The sequence below is a fragment of the Conger conger genome, chromosome 18 (assembly GCF_963514075.1).
Source record: "Conger conger chromosome 18, fConCon1.1, whole genome shotgun sequence".
NCBI lineage: Eukaryota > Metazoa > Chordata > Actinopteri > Anguilliformes > Congridae > Conger > Conger conger.
This window is the reverse complement of record NC_083777.1, coordinates 11,617,436-11,636,444: the sequence shown is the minus strand read 5'-3', so window position 1 is coordinate 11,636,444 and position 19,009 is coordinate 11,617,436. Positions and strand designations below refer to the sequence as shown.

The following is a 19,009-nucleotide window of genomic DNA, read 5'->3' as shown; positions in this document are numbered from 1 at the left end:
TGAGGCCCAGCTGTCTCCAAGATGGGCCCGATTTTGAATGGGCTCTTTGGAGATGACTTTGTGTGAATAACTCCACCGTGTCTTCACGCCGGCTGTGCTAATTACGGCTGCCGCGTAGCTTCATTATGCTAATGCTCCTTATTTACATTTCACAAAATGTTTTAAGTCTGTCCTGTCTAAAAATAGTGCTTGTTCATATGTGCATGCATATGTGCATGCATGTGTGTATGCATGTGTGTGTGTTTTGGGGGATAAAGTAAATATAATATATGCTATATTCCTTTTGCTGGTTTATGTGGGTATTCTATTTGAGTTGAGTGAATCTGAACATAATTTCTCTTTTCTCCCTCCAGTTGGACTTGTTAGCCACATATGTCATCGTTACCACAGAAGAGATAATTTTAGAATTTGCTTCACAGCTTTATATTTTAGCAAGTGTATTCTGCTGCGATTTTTCACACGGTACATTTTTCAGCATTATCCGTGAGCATGTAGCAATGCACTTGGATGCACTGATATTTGCTTTTGAATAATCAGACGGTTACAATTGCGAAGTAGTACTTAGAGCATAGTTGCTTTCTTAAACCTCAGTTCAGGAAATGCATCACTCCTGACCTTTGACCTTTCATTCTGGTAGCTCTGACCTATGCAGGAAAGGAGAGATTTTGCCTGGTGGGGAGTAGATGAGTCATGCAGGAATATTGAAAATATTCCCAATAGTCAACCTTGGGCGGTGGAAGATAGGGTTCATCTCTTCAGAGTGCTCCATCCTTTCCGAGCTCTCTCATTTTTCAGCCCTCCCTGTCAGAAGTTTATTTTCACTCTGAGAAGAAGTGTCCGTGATGATAGAAGAAGCTTTACGGGTGTCATCCTTGTCTGACATTCTTGAATGAAATGGTATTCATTAATTATACTGTACAGGGCAAGAACTGCCCCATTACTCTCTATCCTGCCCTGATAAGGCAGATCAATTGGGTTTTCTACAGTGGCCAAATCTTTCCGTGCTTGATGCAGCCGTCTCTCTGGCTTCCTCTTGTTGGAGGTGCCAGGCTGCTCCTGGTCGAGCGTCACACTCTGGACTCACACCCTGCCGTGCAGGGTGCGCTGTGGAGGACTGCTACCCCCGTTCTCTTTCCCTCACTCTCCACCATAACTAACGCTGTCACCGGACGGCTCAGCCACCAAACGAGGTATTGTGCATCCGAGGCGCAGAATAACGACCGAGCTACACATCATCCCGTGAAACCTGCTGACACTTTGATGGATGTGACAGGTTAGATAGACATTACGGTAGTGGCCCGGAAGTAGAGTAACGGTATCTGTGGATTTGACAGATGCGCGTCTGGTTTGAGGCCTGTGGTGAATTACAGTCTAACGCCCCCCTCCCCTCCCTGTCCCCCCCCAGCCGGCTGCACCAGCAGTTTGAGACCTATAAGGACCAGGTGCGCCGCATCGGCGACGACCCGCGCCGGCAGCAGGGCCAGCACAAGGACGACGCCCCCACCTGCGGCATCTGCCACAAGACCAAGTTCGCCGACGGCTGCGGCCACCTCTGCTCCTACTGCCAGACCAAGTTCTGCGCGCGCTGCGGTGGGCGTGTGTCCCTGCGCTCCAACAACGTGAGAGAGCCCCGCCTCTGTGCCCTTACACACACGCCTTAATGCTAACGCTAGCCCTCTCACCGGCCTCTGTGCTCTTACACACACGCCTTAATGCTAACGCTAGCCCTCTCACCCGCCTCTGTGCTCTTACACACACGCCTTAATGCTAACGCTAACCCTCTCTCCCACCTCTGTGTGCTCTTACACACACGCCTTAATGCTAATAGCCTTAATGCTAACGCTAGCCCTCTCACCCGCCTCTACTGTTACACACACGCCTTAATGCTAACTCTAGCCCTCTCACCCGCCTCTGTGCTCTTACACACACGCCTTAATGCCAACGCTAACCCTCACACCCACCTCTACTGTTACACACACACACTACCCATAGCCTTAATGCTAACGCTAACCATCTCACCCGCCTCTGTGTGCTCTTACACACGCCTTAATGCTAACGCTAACCCTCACACCCACCTCTACTGTTACACACACACACTACCCATAGCCTTAATGCTAACGCTAACCCTCTCACCCGCCTCTGTGTGCTCTAACACACACGCCTTAATGCTAACGCTAACCCTCACACCCACCTCTACTGTTACACACACACGCTACCCATAGCCTTAATGCTAACGCTAACCCTCTCACCCGCCTCTGTGTGCTCTTACACACACGCCTTAATGCTAACGCTAACCCTCTCACCCATCTCTACTGTTACACACACACACACTACCCATAGCCTTAATGCTAATGCTAACCCTCACACCCGCCTCTGTGTACTTATAGCCTTCATGCTAACGCTAACCCTCACACCCACCTGTACTGTTACACACACACACTACCCATAGCCTTAATGCTAACCCTCACACCCGCCTCTGTACTCTTACACACATGCCTTAATGCTAACGCTAACCCTCTCACCCGCCTCTGTGCTCTTACACACATGCCTTAATGCTAACGCTAACCCTCACACCCACCTCTACTGTTACACACACACACTACCCATAGCCTTAATGCTAATGCTAACCCTCACACCTGCCTCTGTACTCTTACACGCACTCAGTACCCACAGCCTTAATGCTAACACTAACCCTCACACCCGCCTCTGTGTACCTATAGCCTTCATGCTAACGCTAACCCTCACACCCGCCTCTGTGCGCTCTTACACACAATACCCATAGTCCTAGCCCTGCCATCCTCCCCTGTGTGTTCTTACACACACACTCTTCCCATTAACCCGAACACTAACAGTGTCATCATCCTGTGCAAACACAATACATTCATGCAATAATACTAGCCCTAACCCTCACACACACCCTTCTGTGTGCTCTTATACACACGCAGTACCCATAAGCCCAATGCTATGCTGACCCCAACCCTCACACACACCTTCCTCTGTGTGCCCTCACAATACATTTCCTGCAATATACTGGAAATAAAATGATACTACCAGGATTGGAGTCAATTTCAATTAAATTCAGCCAATTCATGAAATTTATTATAATTAATTTTGCGGATAGAATTTCAATTCATTTTTGTAGATGAATAAGTTAAAATGGAACTGGCTCAAACCCTGGATAATATATTTCACAGTAATATCACAATATATACATTTGGTCATTCCAAAAGCAGAAAAGCAGGTGTTAATTCATCCCCATTTGCATCATCATTTTAACAGACTATTACTATTATAAGTAAAAGCCCTTTAAAAAAATCAACTGAATACATTTCTGACTGAAGTCTAATTCGCTGTTGAATGGCGATATTGATATTGCAAATTCCACTATGTTGTTGTTCCATATATCTGCATTTTCATATAGGTATTTTTACTTCCACTTTTCCTTTGTGTGTGTTCCTGACTTGGGCCAGACAATGTGGCGTCTGTTGTGTCTTGTGATGTGCGGGCTGCTGACTGCACTGACAGGCTGATTTTACAGTGATTGTGTAATTACCTGTTTTACATAACTAATCTTAGTAAATTGGTCATTAACTTCATGCTGACTGCCGCAGCATTGGAGGAGCGTTGCGTTTATTAGCGCTGCATCCGGTTCTGTAGTAAAGCAGACCCTTGTTATGTTGGTCCCTGCACAGTGTTCAGTACTGGAGGGCCATAACATCACTGTGCCCCACTCAGCTATGCACAATGGACTAGATGTAGGACTTATATGGTCTGCTGGAGATATACAAAAACATTTTTTTTTACATATTATTTGAGGTTTGTAGCATTTTGTGTTTGCAATATCAATTTTCAAACATAGTACTGGGAAAAAGAGTGTTTACAATTGTTTCTTTGGATTACAGAAAAGGAAGGTTTTGACAGAACAGTGTCCCTGGTTTGAGGTGTTCAAAGATGCAAACACACAGTCTTTGGGTTCTCTATATCAATGTAATCTTACAGACTTTAGCCTGGTCTTGGTATTGAATTGATTGGTACTGTAATTTGATTGAATGCACCCAGTTTCGGTGCATGAATATTTAGGTTAATGGACCTTGTAATAGTGAATCCTAATCAAACTGTAAAAAGAAAGGGAGATGCTCACGTTCTTGTTCTATGAATATGGAAATGTGTGACCAGCAAGGGTAGCTACCGGTATGATAAAACTTCTCCGAACTGTACCAATGTCACGGAACATTTGTTTGTGTGCTTTCTTTTTGAAGCATGCAGTATTCATTCCGTTGCCTTCAATTCATTCATTCAACACATTTGTTGCATACGACTTGCCATTCGTAGTTCCTTAAGCCAAGTGTTAACTATTTTTCTTCATGAATATGGGTGGTCTTATCCCGCTGAACGGATATTTGTTTAGCAGATAACTAGAAATGATAGAGGCATGATTTGCGTGAAAGCACAGGCGACTAGCTCTATAAATGCGTCGCGGGCTAAATCGTGGCCTGATGCTGTTAACGGAGGTAGAAAGCCCACTGTGCGGAGGATGATGTAATAGCTGTGGGGCAGTTCAGGTGGAGGGGTGATATCACTGCTGAGAGCAGAAAGGTTAATGAGGCATTAGCGAGGACACGACAGCGCTGGCATCCAGGAGGCTCGCCGCATCCCGTACCTGGGGGGCCGGAGAAAACACCTCAAATAGCGAGAGAGCTCCATCCTCTGGGGCTCAATATTTAATGATCGTCTCCCACCGAGCCAGCATCCTCGAAACGTGGGGGAGGGGGGCTAATGAGCGTTTGTTCATAACGAGACCCGGCAAATGAAAGTCAACAGAACGGGCGGCCTTGAAGTGTGGATTAACGAAAGGTGGAAGAGCTTGTTGGGGGCCAATGACGAAAGACAACACGAGGCTTATTAAACGAGAGGTGCCGTTTAAACTCCGACCTGGTGGAAGTGTGTCTTTTTAAAAAGCGTGTCAAACGTCAGCCGGACCGGCGAAACTAAAAGAACAGGAAGCGAGCCGGCGCCAGGAAGCACAACTCGCTTTGTGCGAAGTATCGACGGAAACGTCTTGTCAGTTTACCCTTCATTAAACGCTTTAGATAGAGGGAAAAGGGGCAACTGTGGTTCTAAAGAACATGTCCCACTGTACATTCGCGGAGTGCAATTCTGCTGGAGCGTAATGAGAGCGCTGTCCCGGGCACGCTGACGCACGCTGCTCAAGTTCCGCTCTGCGCAGCAGTGCGCGCAGCGGGTGAGAGGGACGCCAGGGCGACAGATTGGTTTTGTAAAGAAACCACGCTGCTACGGTGCAGTCTGTGCAGGTCTCAGCCTGCATACACACGACAGGGATGCTAAAATAAGACATTTTTAATCAAATACGTGCATAAACAAAATCAATTTCGGCACAACAATTTAAACATTTGATTTGTTTATTTCAATTAGCGCTTATTTGTTCTCTGTATTGTCGGCTATTCTGTGCTTTTGTGACTATATGATGCTGCATATAACACTACCTTGAGAGAAGTTAATGGAGTTTATATTCAAATTGAGAAGGGATATTCAAAAATAACAAGAATTGAGAGTGTTACCAACAAGCGCTTTGACATTTTAGAGCTGTGCTTACGTTACACTAAGATTAGCTCTTGAATGATGACTGTGCCAAAGGCTAACAGGACACAGGAAGTGGGAACGCGCACGGCGACGTGTTTGATAAGAACTACAAACTCCCAATGTGGAAATGTACACAGATAATATTGCTGGCTTTATAGCTTCTGACCTGCTGTTATTAATCAGACTTCTTTTATTTAGCTACTATAGCAACAATACTTCCTAGTGGAAATAACACGTGAGATAAAACAGGCAGGTCACTAGGAGTTTAATATTTCTGCTTTTTGACTGTTTTGGCGATAAGTCTATCTATCACTTAAATGAGCATGTTGGTATTTTTTAAACCGTTGGTGACAGATTAGATATGGTTGATATGACTCACATTAAGGGGCTTCAGTATTGCTCATGAATCGGGGCACTCGTTCACACAGAGGAAACGGCACAATGGCAGGAGGCTTTTCTGGGGGTACTTAACTATGCTCAAACACATCCATCATTTTCTTCTCCTCCATCCACATTCCTCTTCGTCTTCTTCACAAGTCGGTTTCATAAGCTCATCGCCTGTTTGCACTTTTCTTTTGCCAAGAGTACATGGAGTTTTGCCATTATCCTCATGCACGTTTCATGTGCGGTTTTACTGCTTTCATAAAATGAAATAGAAACCCGGCCCTGTGATTTTACGGCCTTTAGCTCTGATGTTTGAACAGAGGGGAATGAAATTACAAGCACCTCTGAGAGAGAGAGAGAGAGACTGACAGCTCCGTGTCAGTGACAGGTCTGAGTGAAGACTTTACTTCAGCTTTATTTACAGTCTCATTACAGTGATGATGCAGGGGGACTGTGCTGTTCTGCAAAGCGCTGAAATCTGGGCGCCAAACCGTGGGAATAAAATGGCTGGCCAGGATAAGAATGGATTATTGTTATTCTTCCTTGCTTTCCACTGAGCCACTGCCTTTGCAACTCACACACAAACACACACACACACACACACAGACATCGAGGCACACATACACACACTCTCAGAAATAATGTCACTGTGGACTGTTCTTGTTCTTCGAGGATCAAATTTCCCAAATCTACAGTATGATACCAAGTATTTACCTTTTTAGGCACTCTTCATACCTTTATTTTGGAGACTGTACAAACAGTTTTCTGCCAACAACCTTTTTTTAAACCATTAATATACATTTTTATAATATGCCCATCTTTCTTTGTTTCTAGGGTCACATTTGGTCTGTGTTGTTTTAATTTGGTGTCAGGGCCAGCTCCATTGACCCTTTTTCCCCACATCAGTGGCTGTTGACACGGGCACAGACAGAGAACATGCTCCAGCTCTCCCACAGGGATTGTGAAAGGAGCCTATGAAACAATAATTAGCCTACAGTAACCCATATGAAGCCATTAATTCATGAATCCATTATTTGCTAGTTGGAGTCAGACAGGTGGGAATATAGATGTTATGGGGCCAGGCTTAATTTGTAGAGCTGCAGTACATGGTCATTTCCTGCAGGTGGCACTGCAGCAGAAAATGTGACACTGCTCTGGGACAGCCATCATTTTGTTGAGTAATTGAATGTGCTTCTTTAGCCACATTTAAGTGCATTTTGACAGAGCTGACACAGGAGTTGCTGTGTAAGGGCTTTTTGGGCCTCCAGCGTGTCCCGCCCATGATCAGTAGTCGTGGAAACCCTGGCGGTCTGTATTGGGTTGTGGTTATTGCTGACTTGGAGCATTCTCTCTCAGACCATTCTCCCTGCTGCCACCACTGTGACACACTGAAACCTCCTTGTTGTTTCTCTCCCAAAATGAGATTGTTTTATCTATGAAAAGATTAACAGATTTATTTGAAATATGCATTTGCATGTAGCCTCTTATCACCTCATATTTCTGTCTGCTATGGTCTTGTGTAAATTAACTGTTTTCTCTCTCTCTCTCTCTCTTTTTCCTCTCATCACTCTTTCTTCTCTTCTCTTCTATCTCTTCCTCCTTTACCCTTTTCCACTGTCCTCATTTTTGGCTCCCACTCCGTCTGTTTCCCACACGCCACTGCCCCCCGGACTGCCGAACACAAGAAGGATGACAAAGTGGTTAGCAGCTTTTCTATTTGCCGTTTACTGTCAACTGTAACGCTGTGATTCAAAACAATGGAGTGGAACAGTGGAGTTTGGTTAATATTTACTGAATCGTGAACGTTAATACGAGTGGTTGACTGAATCAATATTTATTTTAGCGTATTGTATTTTTATGTCCATTGTATGTGTATGCTTGACTATATGTATGTCTGTCTGTCTATCAATCTCTCTCTATCTCTCTCTCACACACACACACATTTTATATATAAAAACCTTTTCCTGTCTCAAACATTTAAGTGGACTGTGCTGTGTTAATCATTGTTTTCCTTTGGAAAAATAGGTTATGGATAAACTCAAGTTAGACTCTAACTTGTGTCTGTATGTCTGTCCCCCTGCAAAGTGTCGCATACTGAAGGGCAGGGTAAGCCTTGCTCAGCATGTCCTGCATGATGAACCCGGTCCCTTCTCCCCTCATAGGACCTGACATTACGAGCATCCTGACTGTTAGACACACTGCATGATGAACCCGGTCCCTTCTCCCCTCATAGGACCTGACATTATGAATGTTCTGACTGTTAGACACACTGCATGATGAACCCGGTCCCTTCTCCCCTCATAGGCCCTGACATTATGAATGTTCTGACTGTTAGACGCACTGCATGCTGGGAGATGATGTCTGAGCTGGGTGTTGGCTCAGGATCTTGGGAAGTGTAGTGGGAGATGCTTGGCTGGTCTGTAGCCAAACATCTCTGCATATTGACTGGCTGCTTTAGGGACCTGCCAGGCATGTTCAATTGCTCTCAGATATTAGGGATCTGCAGGCATGCGCAATCGCTTTCAGATATTATGGAACTGCCAGGCATGTTCAATCGCTGTCAGATATTAGGGAAATGCCAGGCATGTTCAACCGCTGTCTGATATTAGGGAACTGCCAGGCATGTTCAATCGCTGTCTGATATTAGGGAACTGCCAGGCATGTTCAATCTCTCTCAGATGCCTGTAGGTCCACAGAGCTCTGCTGACGCGGCTCTTTTGTGTTGCTTCGCTGCCTTAACTCAGCTCTGGATTGCACCTGTTAAACAGGAAACCGAGCCCAGTGTGGTCTCTGCTGGTCGCTGTGCACCACTTCCTGGCAACCATGATGTCCCTGCATGCTCCGGGCCTGTGATGTCACACACAGCAGCAGCCTCCCCACCCTCCAGAGAACGTTTCCGCACCGTGTATATATAAAGCTGTCCAGTGCTGTCCAGCAGAAATGTGCAATCTTGTGAGCTGACAACAGAAAACGAGTGGCTTAATCAGCAGACATGGAGGCAAATCTTAAATTACCTTTATGTATTTATTAGCCATATTTGTAATGGAGAGGAAGGTTGCCCCATGATGCGTCATGCATACTAATGCTTTCAGCTTTATAACATTTAAGAAACATACATAATCTAATGCAGCATTCAGATATTAGAAACGCAGTTTTGGCAAACAAAGAGTGCAGAATCTATTTTACGTCCTATTTCTATCCAAATCTTTATCTTCCCTCTGTCATTCTGTCTGTGTTTGTGTATTGTTGATGAGAGAATGTACATTATCTTTTTCATCTACAGCAAACCCATTTTCAGGCTCGGTTTATCGTGCTGTTCTTATCCCTTACACCTCGCCCTGTTCAGAGCAGAATATTGATGGTGGAGAGAGACACAAGCCAATAATACGCCTGCCATCCCTCTGTGAGAATAACACCAAGAGATGATTATTATTGATTTGCCGTTCTCCACTTTTGCATTCAGTTTATAGAATTTTTATTGATAGAGAGCTAATGTGACTTTTGAAGGATGGATCCTTCTCCGAAATAAAGCTTTTCTGCGCGACGCAGAAATACCTCGCGATACCGGCAATTCTTTAAAAAAACAAAAAAACCCACTACATTTAAATGTAGTGATGTAGCGTTGATAAAGATAGCGCGTAGAATCAGATGTTCCAGAACACTAGGTTATACAGTGCCATCTAGTGACGGAATTAGGAAATGCGTCTAAAGTATTAATATGAAAGAAGAAAACATCAAAGAATATCAAACGGTTACTGCTACCACCAGGAAGTGAGTCGGTACAATAATAAGAATACTCACACTTGCGTCAGTAATGGGAAAACTGTCTCAAGAGAACATGCAGCAAATTAATATGAAAAATATTGATCTGTTTAATTCAGAAAAAAAGTGCTGTTTGGAAAAGGAGCCAGGTGACACTTATCATGATATCGACCCAACGATGGCTTGTCAAAGGGGAAATGCACGTCTTGGTGTGCAAAGGGCAAGAGTTGTAGATTTCCCACCTCTGCAGGGGGTAATAAATTATTAACACTATCGGCCTGGTATTTAACAACTGAAATGTCTCATATTTGAGGGAATTGTGAATGGCTGTTAAAAATAGCCCGACGGTTAACGTTCTCCCAGAGGTGATGTATAGGCTCATTAGAAGAAACGGACAGTAATCTCGTCTGCGGCTGTCCTTCATCCTTATCCGGTGGTTTATAATTTACTGAATTATCGCTGGTGCTTCGGCCCTCGCCGTGCCATATCTCAACCTGTCAGGAGAGCGAGAGAGCGAGCCCCGTCAGACCGCATCTCCCAGCCCACTGTCGGTGGACTCCATTTATTTCACCTGTTTGGCCAAAGTTTACATGCTTTTATGTTTAAATGCTAACGCCCCATTACCGTCAAACCCCTCCAGCGGGTGAAGAGCGGGACTGTAACAAGGCTGGATAAGGGGGTCAAAAGGCAGTATTGACCAGTGACGGGCCGGGCAGGGCAGGGCAGCCCAGCTCTCATAGGGGAAGCAGAGGGGCTGATGGGAGATTGCTCCGGAGTTTCCTCTTTCAGAATGGGCTTTACATATTTTGTCTGTAGCTCAGGACGACAAGCGTGGATATTAACCGCCCTCACACGCTTTGCCTCTTACGATCGCAACACTCACACATGCACGCACACACGCACGATCATATTTAAACATGCACGCACACACACACACACACACACACACACACACACACACACACACACACACACACACAATTATATTTAATCCATGTAATTTAATTTGCTTCAAACACACAACACACAAGCACACGAACACATTCATGCACACACACACACACAGACAGACACACAATCATTATATTTAATCTGTAATATAATTTGCCTGCAACACACAGACAGAGACACACAAGCCCACACATACTGTACATGCACACACACACACACACACACATATTGTACATGCACATACACACATACACATAATCACTATATTTAACCCATGTAATCTTGTTTTCCTCCAACATACAGACGCGCGCGCGCGCACACACACACACACACACACACACACACACACACACACACGATTCTCATTACATTTAATCCACGTAATCTTCCCTCCACACACGCATGCAATGCACAAATACTTCCCTGCTGTTGGTCTGTATGCTGTACAATTCATAAAACATACTGGCTGTGTTTGTGGCCCACCCACTTTAAAGAACCGGACAGTTCATTAAAAATTGAATTACCTGTTTGATATGGCACTAATTCACAGGCAAAATCCTCTGCACGTCCCATTTCCTGTTAAGCTGCGGGCAGCAGTGCTAATGCTGTGAAACCCCTACTCAACCCTGGTCATTACTCTCCCGAGCTCTCCTATCTGGGACTGTCTACGAGCAGCTTTCACCTCGGTTACCATGGAGAGCGGCGTGCGTTTTCATCCACAACAGATAAGGAATGACGTAACGCTGGGACTTGCACACGTACACACAAAACCACACTTACTCACCCATGCACGCAGATGTGCACACGCTAACACATCCCCTCACACACACACACACACACGCTTGTTCACTCGAATGCACCCTTACATAAAGACACAGGCATGGTACGGGCACACATGGTACAGCCACACATAGACAACCGCAGCCTTGCACAAATGCACGAACATACTTCTACGTACTTCTACGTGCACATGTATATGCTAGGTGTGTAGTCTTGGTTGCCATACATGATGTGTGGTGGTGCGATGACTGGACTCATTACATTAATGGCATTTGGCAGACGCTCTTATCCAGAGCGACGTACAATTGATTAGACTAAGCAGGAGACAATCGCCCGGAGCAATGCAGGGTTAAGGGCCTTGCTCAAGGGCCCAACGGCTGTGCGGATATTATTGTGGCTACACCGACCTTGCGGGTCCCAGTCATGTACCTTAACCACTTCGCTACAGGCCGCCCTATGGTCCTTCTCCCTCTCGGCAGATCTCCCGGGATTTATCACACGTCACCTGAGACTACTTTTTGTCAGCACAACATTACATTTAGGGTCCCATATTAGTATCATAATACTTTACACGGACACACCCCGAAGTACCAGTCGGATGAAATTAGAACAGCGCTAGATTAGAAAACGACTGTTGCCAAGCGTGCTTGATGTCACAGTGATATGTAACTCAAGGATTATCTGTAGATTGTTTTTGTCCTACCGGACCACAATAAACATTAAACGTTCTTTAAACGGAATATCCTGCTTGTAAGAATTCACCCGGGAATGCGGTCTCAAGGGTGTCACTTAGGCAAGACTGAAGTGGTTGTGTGGAGTGGTGTGTGTTCCGTCACGGCGGGTCGGGGAATACAGTGAACGCTAGTTTATCATCCCAATGTGCTGTTTCGTAGACCATGCCTTAGAAACGCGTCTGAAAAATTAGATTTTTATCCATGCTCAGGTTAATATGTCTTAGTGTGAGTTCTTCTGTATGGACACGATGTTTCGTCACCGTACAGTATTAATATTTACATCTTATTTCGATGTAAATGGTCAATTTTCAGTGCAACCAGAACATGCTGTGAAACCTTGTCGACTAAATCGTAGTGATCCTAAAATAATCCAGGTCGAAACCCCCACTCTTCCACGCGCACTGGTCAGTTATGTTGGGTGATGTTACGGGTGTGGAATTAGAGCTCTCTCTAATCCTTCCCAGGACCGTTCCACTGGGTGCCTGACAGCGCTGGAATGTGCAGGATTTACTTTAGATTTGTTTGTATGTGCGCTATGGAGATTCAATCGGGACTCCATGCATTTACACTGTCCGATCGTAGCCTCTACCATCACCGGTCGCGTTTTAACGCAGGGTCCATCGCCGATTTATATTCTTTAAAACAATGGCATAACCTTAAAATATGTTATTCCATGAGCTACTTGATTCGTTATATTCAATCAATACAAGACACATTTAACGAGAGACACGGTGTTGACCGTGTGTGGGATTTAATTATCACTGGAGATGGCTTCGAGTAAGTATGAGTCTTCCTACTGGTGGTAACGTACTGTTTCCAGATCTACATCTATACAGCCATCCGTAGATATGACACCGACTCCTTACATGTCCTTGGGTTTAGATGTATGTCAATGTTTAAGCAAGCCGTAGTGGCAAAAAAGTTATCCTCCGTTAATTTGAATGGTCAAAGTGTATGATGAATGGCGCTGTGTGTTGCTGTCTTGACAACAATGACCCAGTTTTAATCGCATTGTTTCTTGATCTGCTCAGATGGCGGTGGTTTCTCTCCCAATGCCCGAAAGATTCGTGTTTTATTTAACCGAAACATGGAGTGTCAAGATGAAAAATATATTAAGGCCATTGCGTCTTTCTTCTGCTCATTGTTTATATATAGCCTCCTGACTTGCTAACTCCGTTCTCATTTTGGAGCTAGAACCTACATTCACCGGTGAATGAATTAGGCTATAGGATCTGAAAAGTTTTTTGTTCAATTAGCAATAACTGCTACTGAGTCACTCATCTTGATCCTGATAATTTTTAACAACATACATACACTTTTAGAGTCCAATGTTTGAATAGCCGAAATATTCGAAATATTGTTTTAGAGTGGCGCAAACTGCCAGATTGAATTATCTAGTTCATGAGCGTTGAAATTAGGCCAGTGGAAGTTTTGTTGGCGTTTCCGACGCGGCAGCCATCTGTGTGTGACATCAGTGGGCTAGCTTCACTAGGCTCGGGCAGCGGATGTGCCGATACTGAGAAGCGGCACACGTGTGCGGGTCTTAGTCGCGGGTTCCTGACAGCCTGGCGCCAATGTCTTGTTCTTATTTTCCCCGCTCTGAAAACAATCTGGAAGAGCGGAAAGGGGGGTGGGGGAAGAAAGAAAAAAAAATCTGGAATGCGCCAAGGTGTTTTTGGAAGTGTTCTGTGCCACCTGGTGAAGGAATGGTTTGAAATTAATGAAAAACTCGTGAAAGAATGTGGAGGATGGGGGCCGTGGTAGGGTGGGGAGTTGTGCGGTATGATACATAGCTTTTGTCCTGACATTTCACAGCACCTGTCGGTCCATTCCACATCTGTCTCTGAATCGCCAGCATCTGTCGATTAGGGGCTAGCTGTTCGCTGCTTTCCTGACCTTATCTCCTTAAGTGCTTGTGAAACCGATTTCAGGCTGTTTCTCAACAGCAATCAAACGTTCCACCTACCTGGACGAGTGACACATCTGTGCTCCACTGTTTTTCACAGATCCTCCTTTGCAAAAAGCAGTTATGTCTGTTTGACACGACTTCCTGCTCTTTGTTTTCTAAACACTCAGAATAACCTCGGTAGCAGGGATTGAAGGCTGGAAGCCAGCATCTTTCATTGTCTTCATTGTAGCCTACTTTAATGTCCTGTGGTCTTTCACTTGTACTGGATTGTATGCAGAAGCGAATGCTGATATTTTCTGGATTGTTAGAGAAGGAGTTTAACTTGAATGTGAGTATGTATGAGACCCGTAATGTCTTACTACAAGGTCGTCATCAAAATATCACTGTCTGGAATCTGGCTCATACGATACATACATAACATAACATAACAGTCATGAATAAAACAGTGCCATCACTATAATTGAAATTTTTACTGTGTAAATATGTCAAATAAGTTGAAATGCTCTGGTAAGACAGGAAAAAAACTCACATCCAAAATGTTGAGGTGCAGACAGCGCAAGTAGTAGAATGTTTTTGAACCTTCCTCTAAACCAGAGCTACTGGGTCTGCTGATAATTGTTTTCACCTGAAAATCAGCATCGTTGAGACCCAGGTAACCCGTTGAGGTTAGTTAACTGCGCTAATTGATTAAGTAAGTGCAGAGTAACAGCGAAAACCAGCAGACCCTGTAGCTCGCCAGGACCAGGGTTGGAGACCACTGCTCTTAACTAATCTACATATTTATTGGTCCTGAGTCTGTGGCGTTTGTCCAAGGTTTCCTTTTCTTTATTTATTGGGTTTGAGACGCAGTGAAGATGACCTCACTCCTGTCCTGTGTGTTTGTCTGTGCATCTGTCTGTCCCTGTGCCTGCCCCTGTCTCTGCCCCTGTCCCTGTCCCTACCCCTACCCCTGTCCCTGCCCCTGTCCCTGCCCCTGTCCCTGCCCCTGTCCCTGTCCCTGTCCCTGTCCCTGCCCCTGTCCCTGCCCCTGTCCCTGTCCCTGTCTGTGTTGCGGTCACAGGTGATGTGGGTGTGCAACCTGTGCCGTAAGCAGCAGGAGATCCTGACGCGCTCGGGGGAGTGGCCGGCGGGGCGGGGGGGGAAGGCCCCCGGGCTGGGCGGGGCCGTGAGCGATCCCGCCATGTGCGTCAGCCCTGACCACGACAAGAAGGCGCGCTCCCGCTCTCAGGCCCCGCTCACGCAGGATGGGCCCACCCTGGGGCCCGACGCCGGGAGCACGGACACCCCCACCCTACGGTCCCGCAGCGAGCCCCCCAGAGAGAGGTGAGGGCGCTGCGCCACACACAGAGAGGGGTGCCACACTCTCAGAAATACGGGTACGGAAAGTGCCTAAAAAGGTACGAATGGTTGTTGCTGGATACTTAAAATTGTACCCCTATCCAGCAATATATAATTCATTTGTACCTTTTTTGCTTGGAAAATGTACTCATTTGTAATCATTATAGAACAATACTGTACGTTCAGGGGGCATTTGGGGAATTTGATCCTTGAAGAGCAGAAATGTACCAGTTGCTTTCAGTGGTGATACAGAATTGCATTTTTAGTTCCCCCAGCTTAAGGTCCCCCATTTTAGTTCCCTCACCTTAAGGACCTGCAGTGAACTCCAGAGAGGTGAGGGTGATACACCACACACAGGGAGGGCTTCTACTGCAACCACAAGGAGGAGAAGAAGAAGTAGACTACAATAATCCAACTATGACCATCTTGAAATTACCAGCAACCGGCAGTTTCAAAACATAGCTTGAGCTTGTCAAATCATGTTGAGCTGGTCTGAACTGGTCAGCCAGCTAGCAGCTGTTTCAAAGCCTAGCTTGAGCTGTTTCTTTCAGCTGGGAATAAAGGCAATTTACATTCAGAAGTGATCGCCGGCAGCCATTTTGGTTCTAAACACCATACTCCCAGACCTCAATGTGACATTTTAGATTAGAGGTAATTGCAGTCAAGCCCATGGAGGGGGATTGGACCAGATCTCTAATAATGTATCAGATCAGCTAAAAATATTTCCCTAAAGCATTATTCACCTTAGACTGAAGTTCAGATTTATATTTAGATTTTTTTGTGGTCCTTTTTCGAACCAGGGATGAAAATCCTCTTTCATTGAGATTTTCTATTTTCAATCTGCAGTACTGTGTATGATTACAGGTTAAATTATTTTCTCTATTTCTCTTGATAAGTATGTTGCTCTTCTCAATCCGCTCAAGTGGCTTTTCTACCGCAAGGTTCCCTCTATTCATTTTCTGTTTTCTTCTTTTTTGCACAAGTAAGTATGATTGACTATGTCCACACAAGTGGTTTTAGTTTCGGAAACGTTTTGCTTCAGAGGTTTTCACGACTTTGACCTGTCAGTACACATCACTTAGTTTTCGAAACAGGTGCTTGAGGCTTGGTTTCCTCGACAACAGATTTGATATTTTAAGTTCCATGGTAACTATAACGATGTTTAAAGTAAAAAAAATTACATCAATTTGTCGCTTGCCAAGTGTTTGTGACCTGTCTCCTCAATTCAAGTTGAACTGTGATCGGCAGCCATAATACAGAGTGAAATATGATTATTATAGAATATTATAGATGAAATCTGTGAAATTCTCTCAGAACTACTGAGTGGCAGCAGTGGATCTCACTGAGTGGACAGTAAAAAGTAAAACGGAGATGTTCTTGGCCGCTCCTCTGACTCCCTGCCTGTCCCCCAGGAAACGGCCGCACTCTGTCCCGGATCACAGCGGCCTGCTGGGCCTGCAGGGGGACCGGCCGCGGGGGTCCGGGAAGCTGCCGTCCCAGGCCTCGGATGAGCAGGACCCCGGGGAGCGGAGGGAGAACCGGCGGCTGATGAAGGTGCGCTCGCAGGAGTACCCCGACCCGCGGGAGGCGGCGGAGCCCTGGCGCAAGGAGGCGGAGGGGCAGGACGAGAGGAGGCGGAGGGAGGAGCGTTACCGTAGCGACCCCACCCTGGGGAAGCGCCCCCCTCCCCCGCCGGAGGAGCAGGCCCGGCGCGGCCACGGCAAGGCCCCGCCCGCCGAGGGGGAGTCCAGGGCCCCGCCGGAGAACCGGTCGAGCAGGCGGGGGGCGGAGGGGGAGCGCAAGGCTCCCCTGGAGAACCATCGCTCCTATTCGGCAGATAGGACCGTGGGGGGAGGAGGGGGGCAGGGGGGACCTCCGCCAAAACAGAAACAGAACCACAACTCGAACCTGAACCAGGACCTCCAGCCCCCGGCGGCCCGGGCTGGGCCCGCGGCCCAGCCGCCCGACCTCAGGGAGCCCCCGGACTGGAGGAGGAACCCGCAGAGCCAGCTGGACCCCGCCTCGGCCGGCCTGGTGCGCAAGGCCAAGCGCGAGAAGATGGAGAGCATGCTGCGCAACGACTCGCTCAGCTCCGACCAATCCGAGTCGCTGCGGCCGCCCCCGCCCCGCCCCTACAAGCCCAAGCGCGGCGTGGGCAAGCGGCAGGTGTCCCTGAGCAGCTCGGAGGAGGAGGGAGGCTCCACGCCCGAGTACAGCAGCTGTGAGGACCTGGACATGGAGAGCGTCAGCGAGAAGGGTGAGCCTCTTTCATCCGTCAGCTCAGGAGTAACGTGTCAGCCCTTTCAGCCCAGAGGTTGTTTCGGCTTTGTTCGAGAAAATTGAGAAAGTTGAAAGTTAGTTGGGTTTTAATAGGGGCTCAGAACAATAGTACAGCAGTCATTTAGATTTTAAGGGTTAATATGACTAATATGAAAATGATGTCATCACAGTGGCACACCGTAAAGAGAGTGTGCCTATTTTATCCCTTGAGCCAGCCGTTACATTTTGATTAGTGAAAGAAAACAGCCTGATCTTTCACTCAGTCGTAAATGCACTGAACCTGTGATTCTGAGTGGTTGACCTGGTTAAGGTGCCGGCCCCGAGAGCAGGCAGTGTCCTATAGCCTGGGCACCACAGCCAACCTGTGCTCTGTACAGTAAATAGGGAGCTATGACTGGCATTAACTATGACTGGCACTAACTAACTTCTTCCCAGAAAGGGGCGTTCAGTAGCCACGTCAGGAAGTAAGAGAGAGGTGTGTCTGGTGACATCACAGCGGGTTGGCCAATGGGAGGCGAGGAGCTCAGTGTCCTTCTGTTTGAGCGGGCAGAGCTGTTAAACACAGTCATAAAAGGCTTGTATATTAACACCACGTTGTAATGTAAATACCAGCTTGGGGAGTGCAGAGTCAACCTAGGACCGGAGGAAACTGTTTCCCCACCCTGAAACCACACTCTATACACTTCCCACAGCTGGGGATTAGATTTATTCTACAGGTAAGTGGCATGACTGTTTACTGCTGAGATGGATCACATGGACGAAGGGGATTTGGACAACATAGAATGATACGTTTTTCATTTTTAATATGGTCGCCAGTTCGCTGATTGCTATTATTCGTTTGAATATTGTGTTTCAGATTCTAAAGGTTAAAAGTGAATAGTTAAAGTTGAACATGAATCCTGTAAGAGGGGACAAGTAATGAGGAATTTTCTACTTTTGCATGGTGATGTCCAGTCTTTATTGGGCTGCTGTATTTGTTGCTCTTTCTCCATGGTTTGAAAGAGTGATGCATGTTAAAAAATGCTCAAAAACTTTGTTTGCTGAGAAAATGCGTTGTAAGCGAATTCACTCGATATGTGTCACTGGCTTCATATTGACCATGGATATTAGACTGTCTGAAAATATATTCAGGTTAAACAAATGAAGTATAACCATGCCAAAATGTAATCTGATCCCATTTTCTGCATGACATCAGCTATAACCTATAGGGCAGATCAAACAATCAAGCAGCTATCTACAGTAGACGCAGTAGCTGACAAAGCCAAAAAAG

General features: G+C 46.2%; 1 protein-coding gene across 1 annotated transcript in view; it reads left to right on the top strand.

The window, feature by feature from the left end:
* LOC133117935 (regulating synaptic membrane exocytosis protein 1-like) overlaps positions 1-19,009 on the top strand; it is an 88,420-nt gene that overhangs the window by 28,990 nt on the left and 40,421 nt on the right. The window contains exons 2-4 of the mRNA XM_061227461.1: positions 1,406-1,619; positions 15,182-15,444; positions 16,872-17,716. Of these exons, the coding sequence (XP_061083445.1) occupies positions 1,406-1,619; positions 15,182-15,444; positions 16,872-17,716 (1,322 nt within the window). The remainder of the gene's footprint in view (positions 1-1,405; positions 1,620-15,181; positions 15,445-16,871; positions 17,717-19,009) is intronic.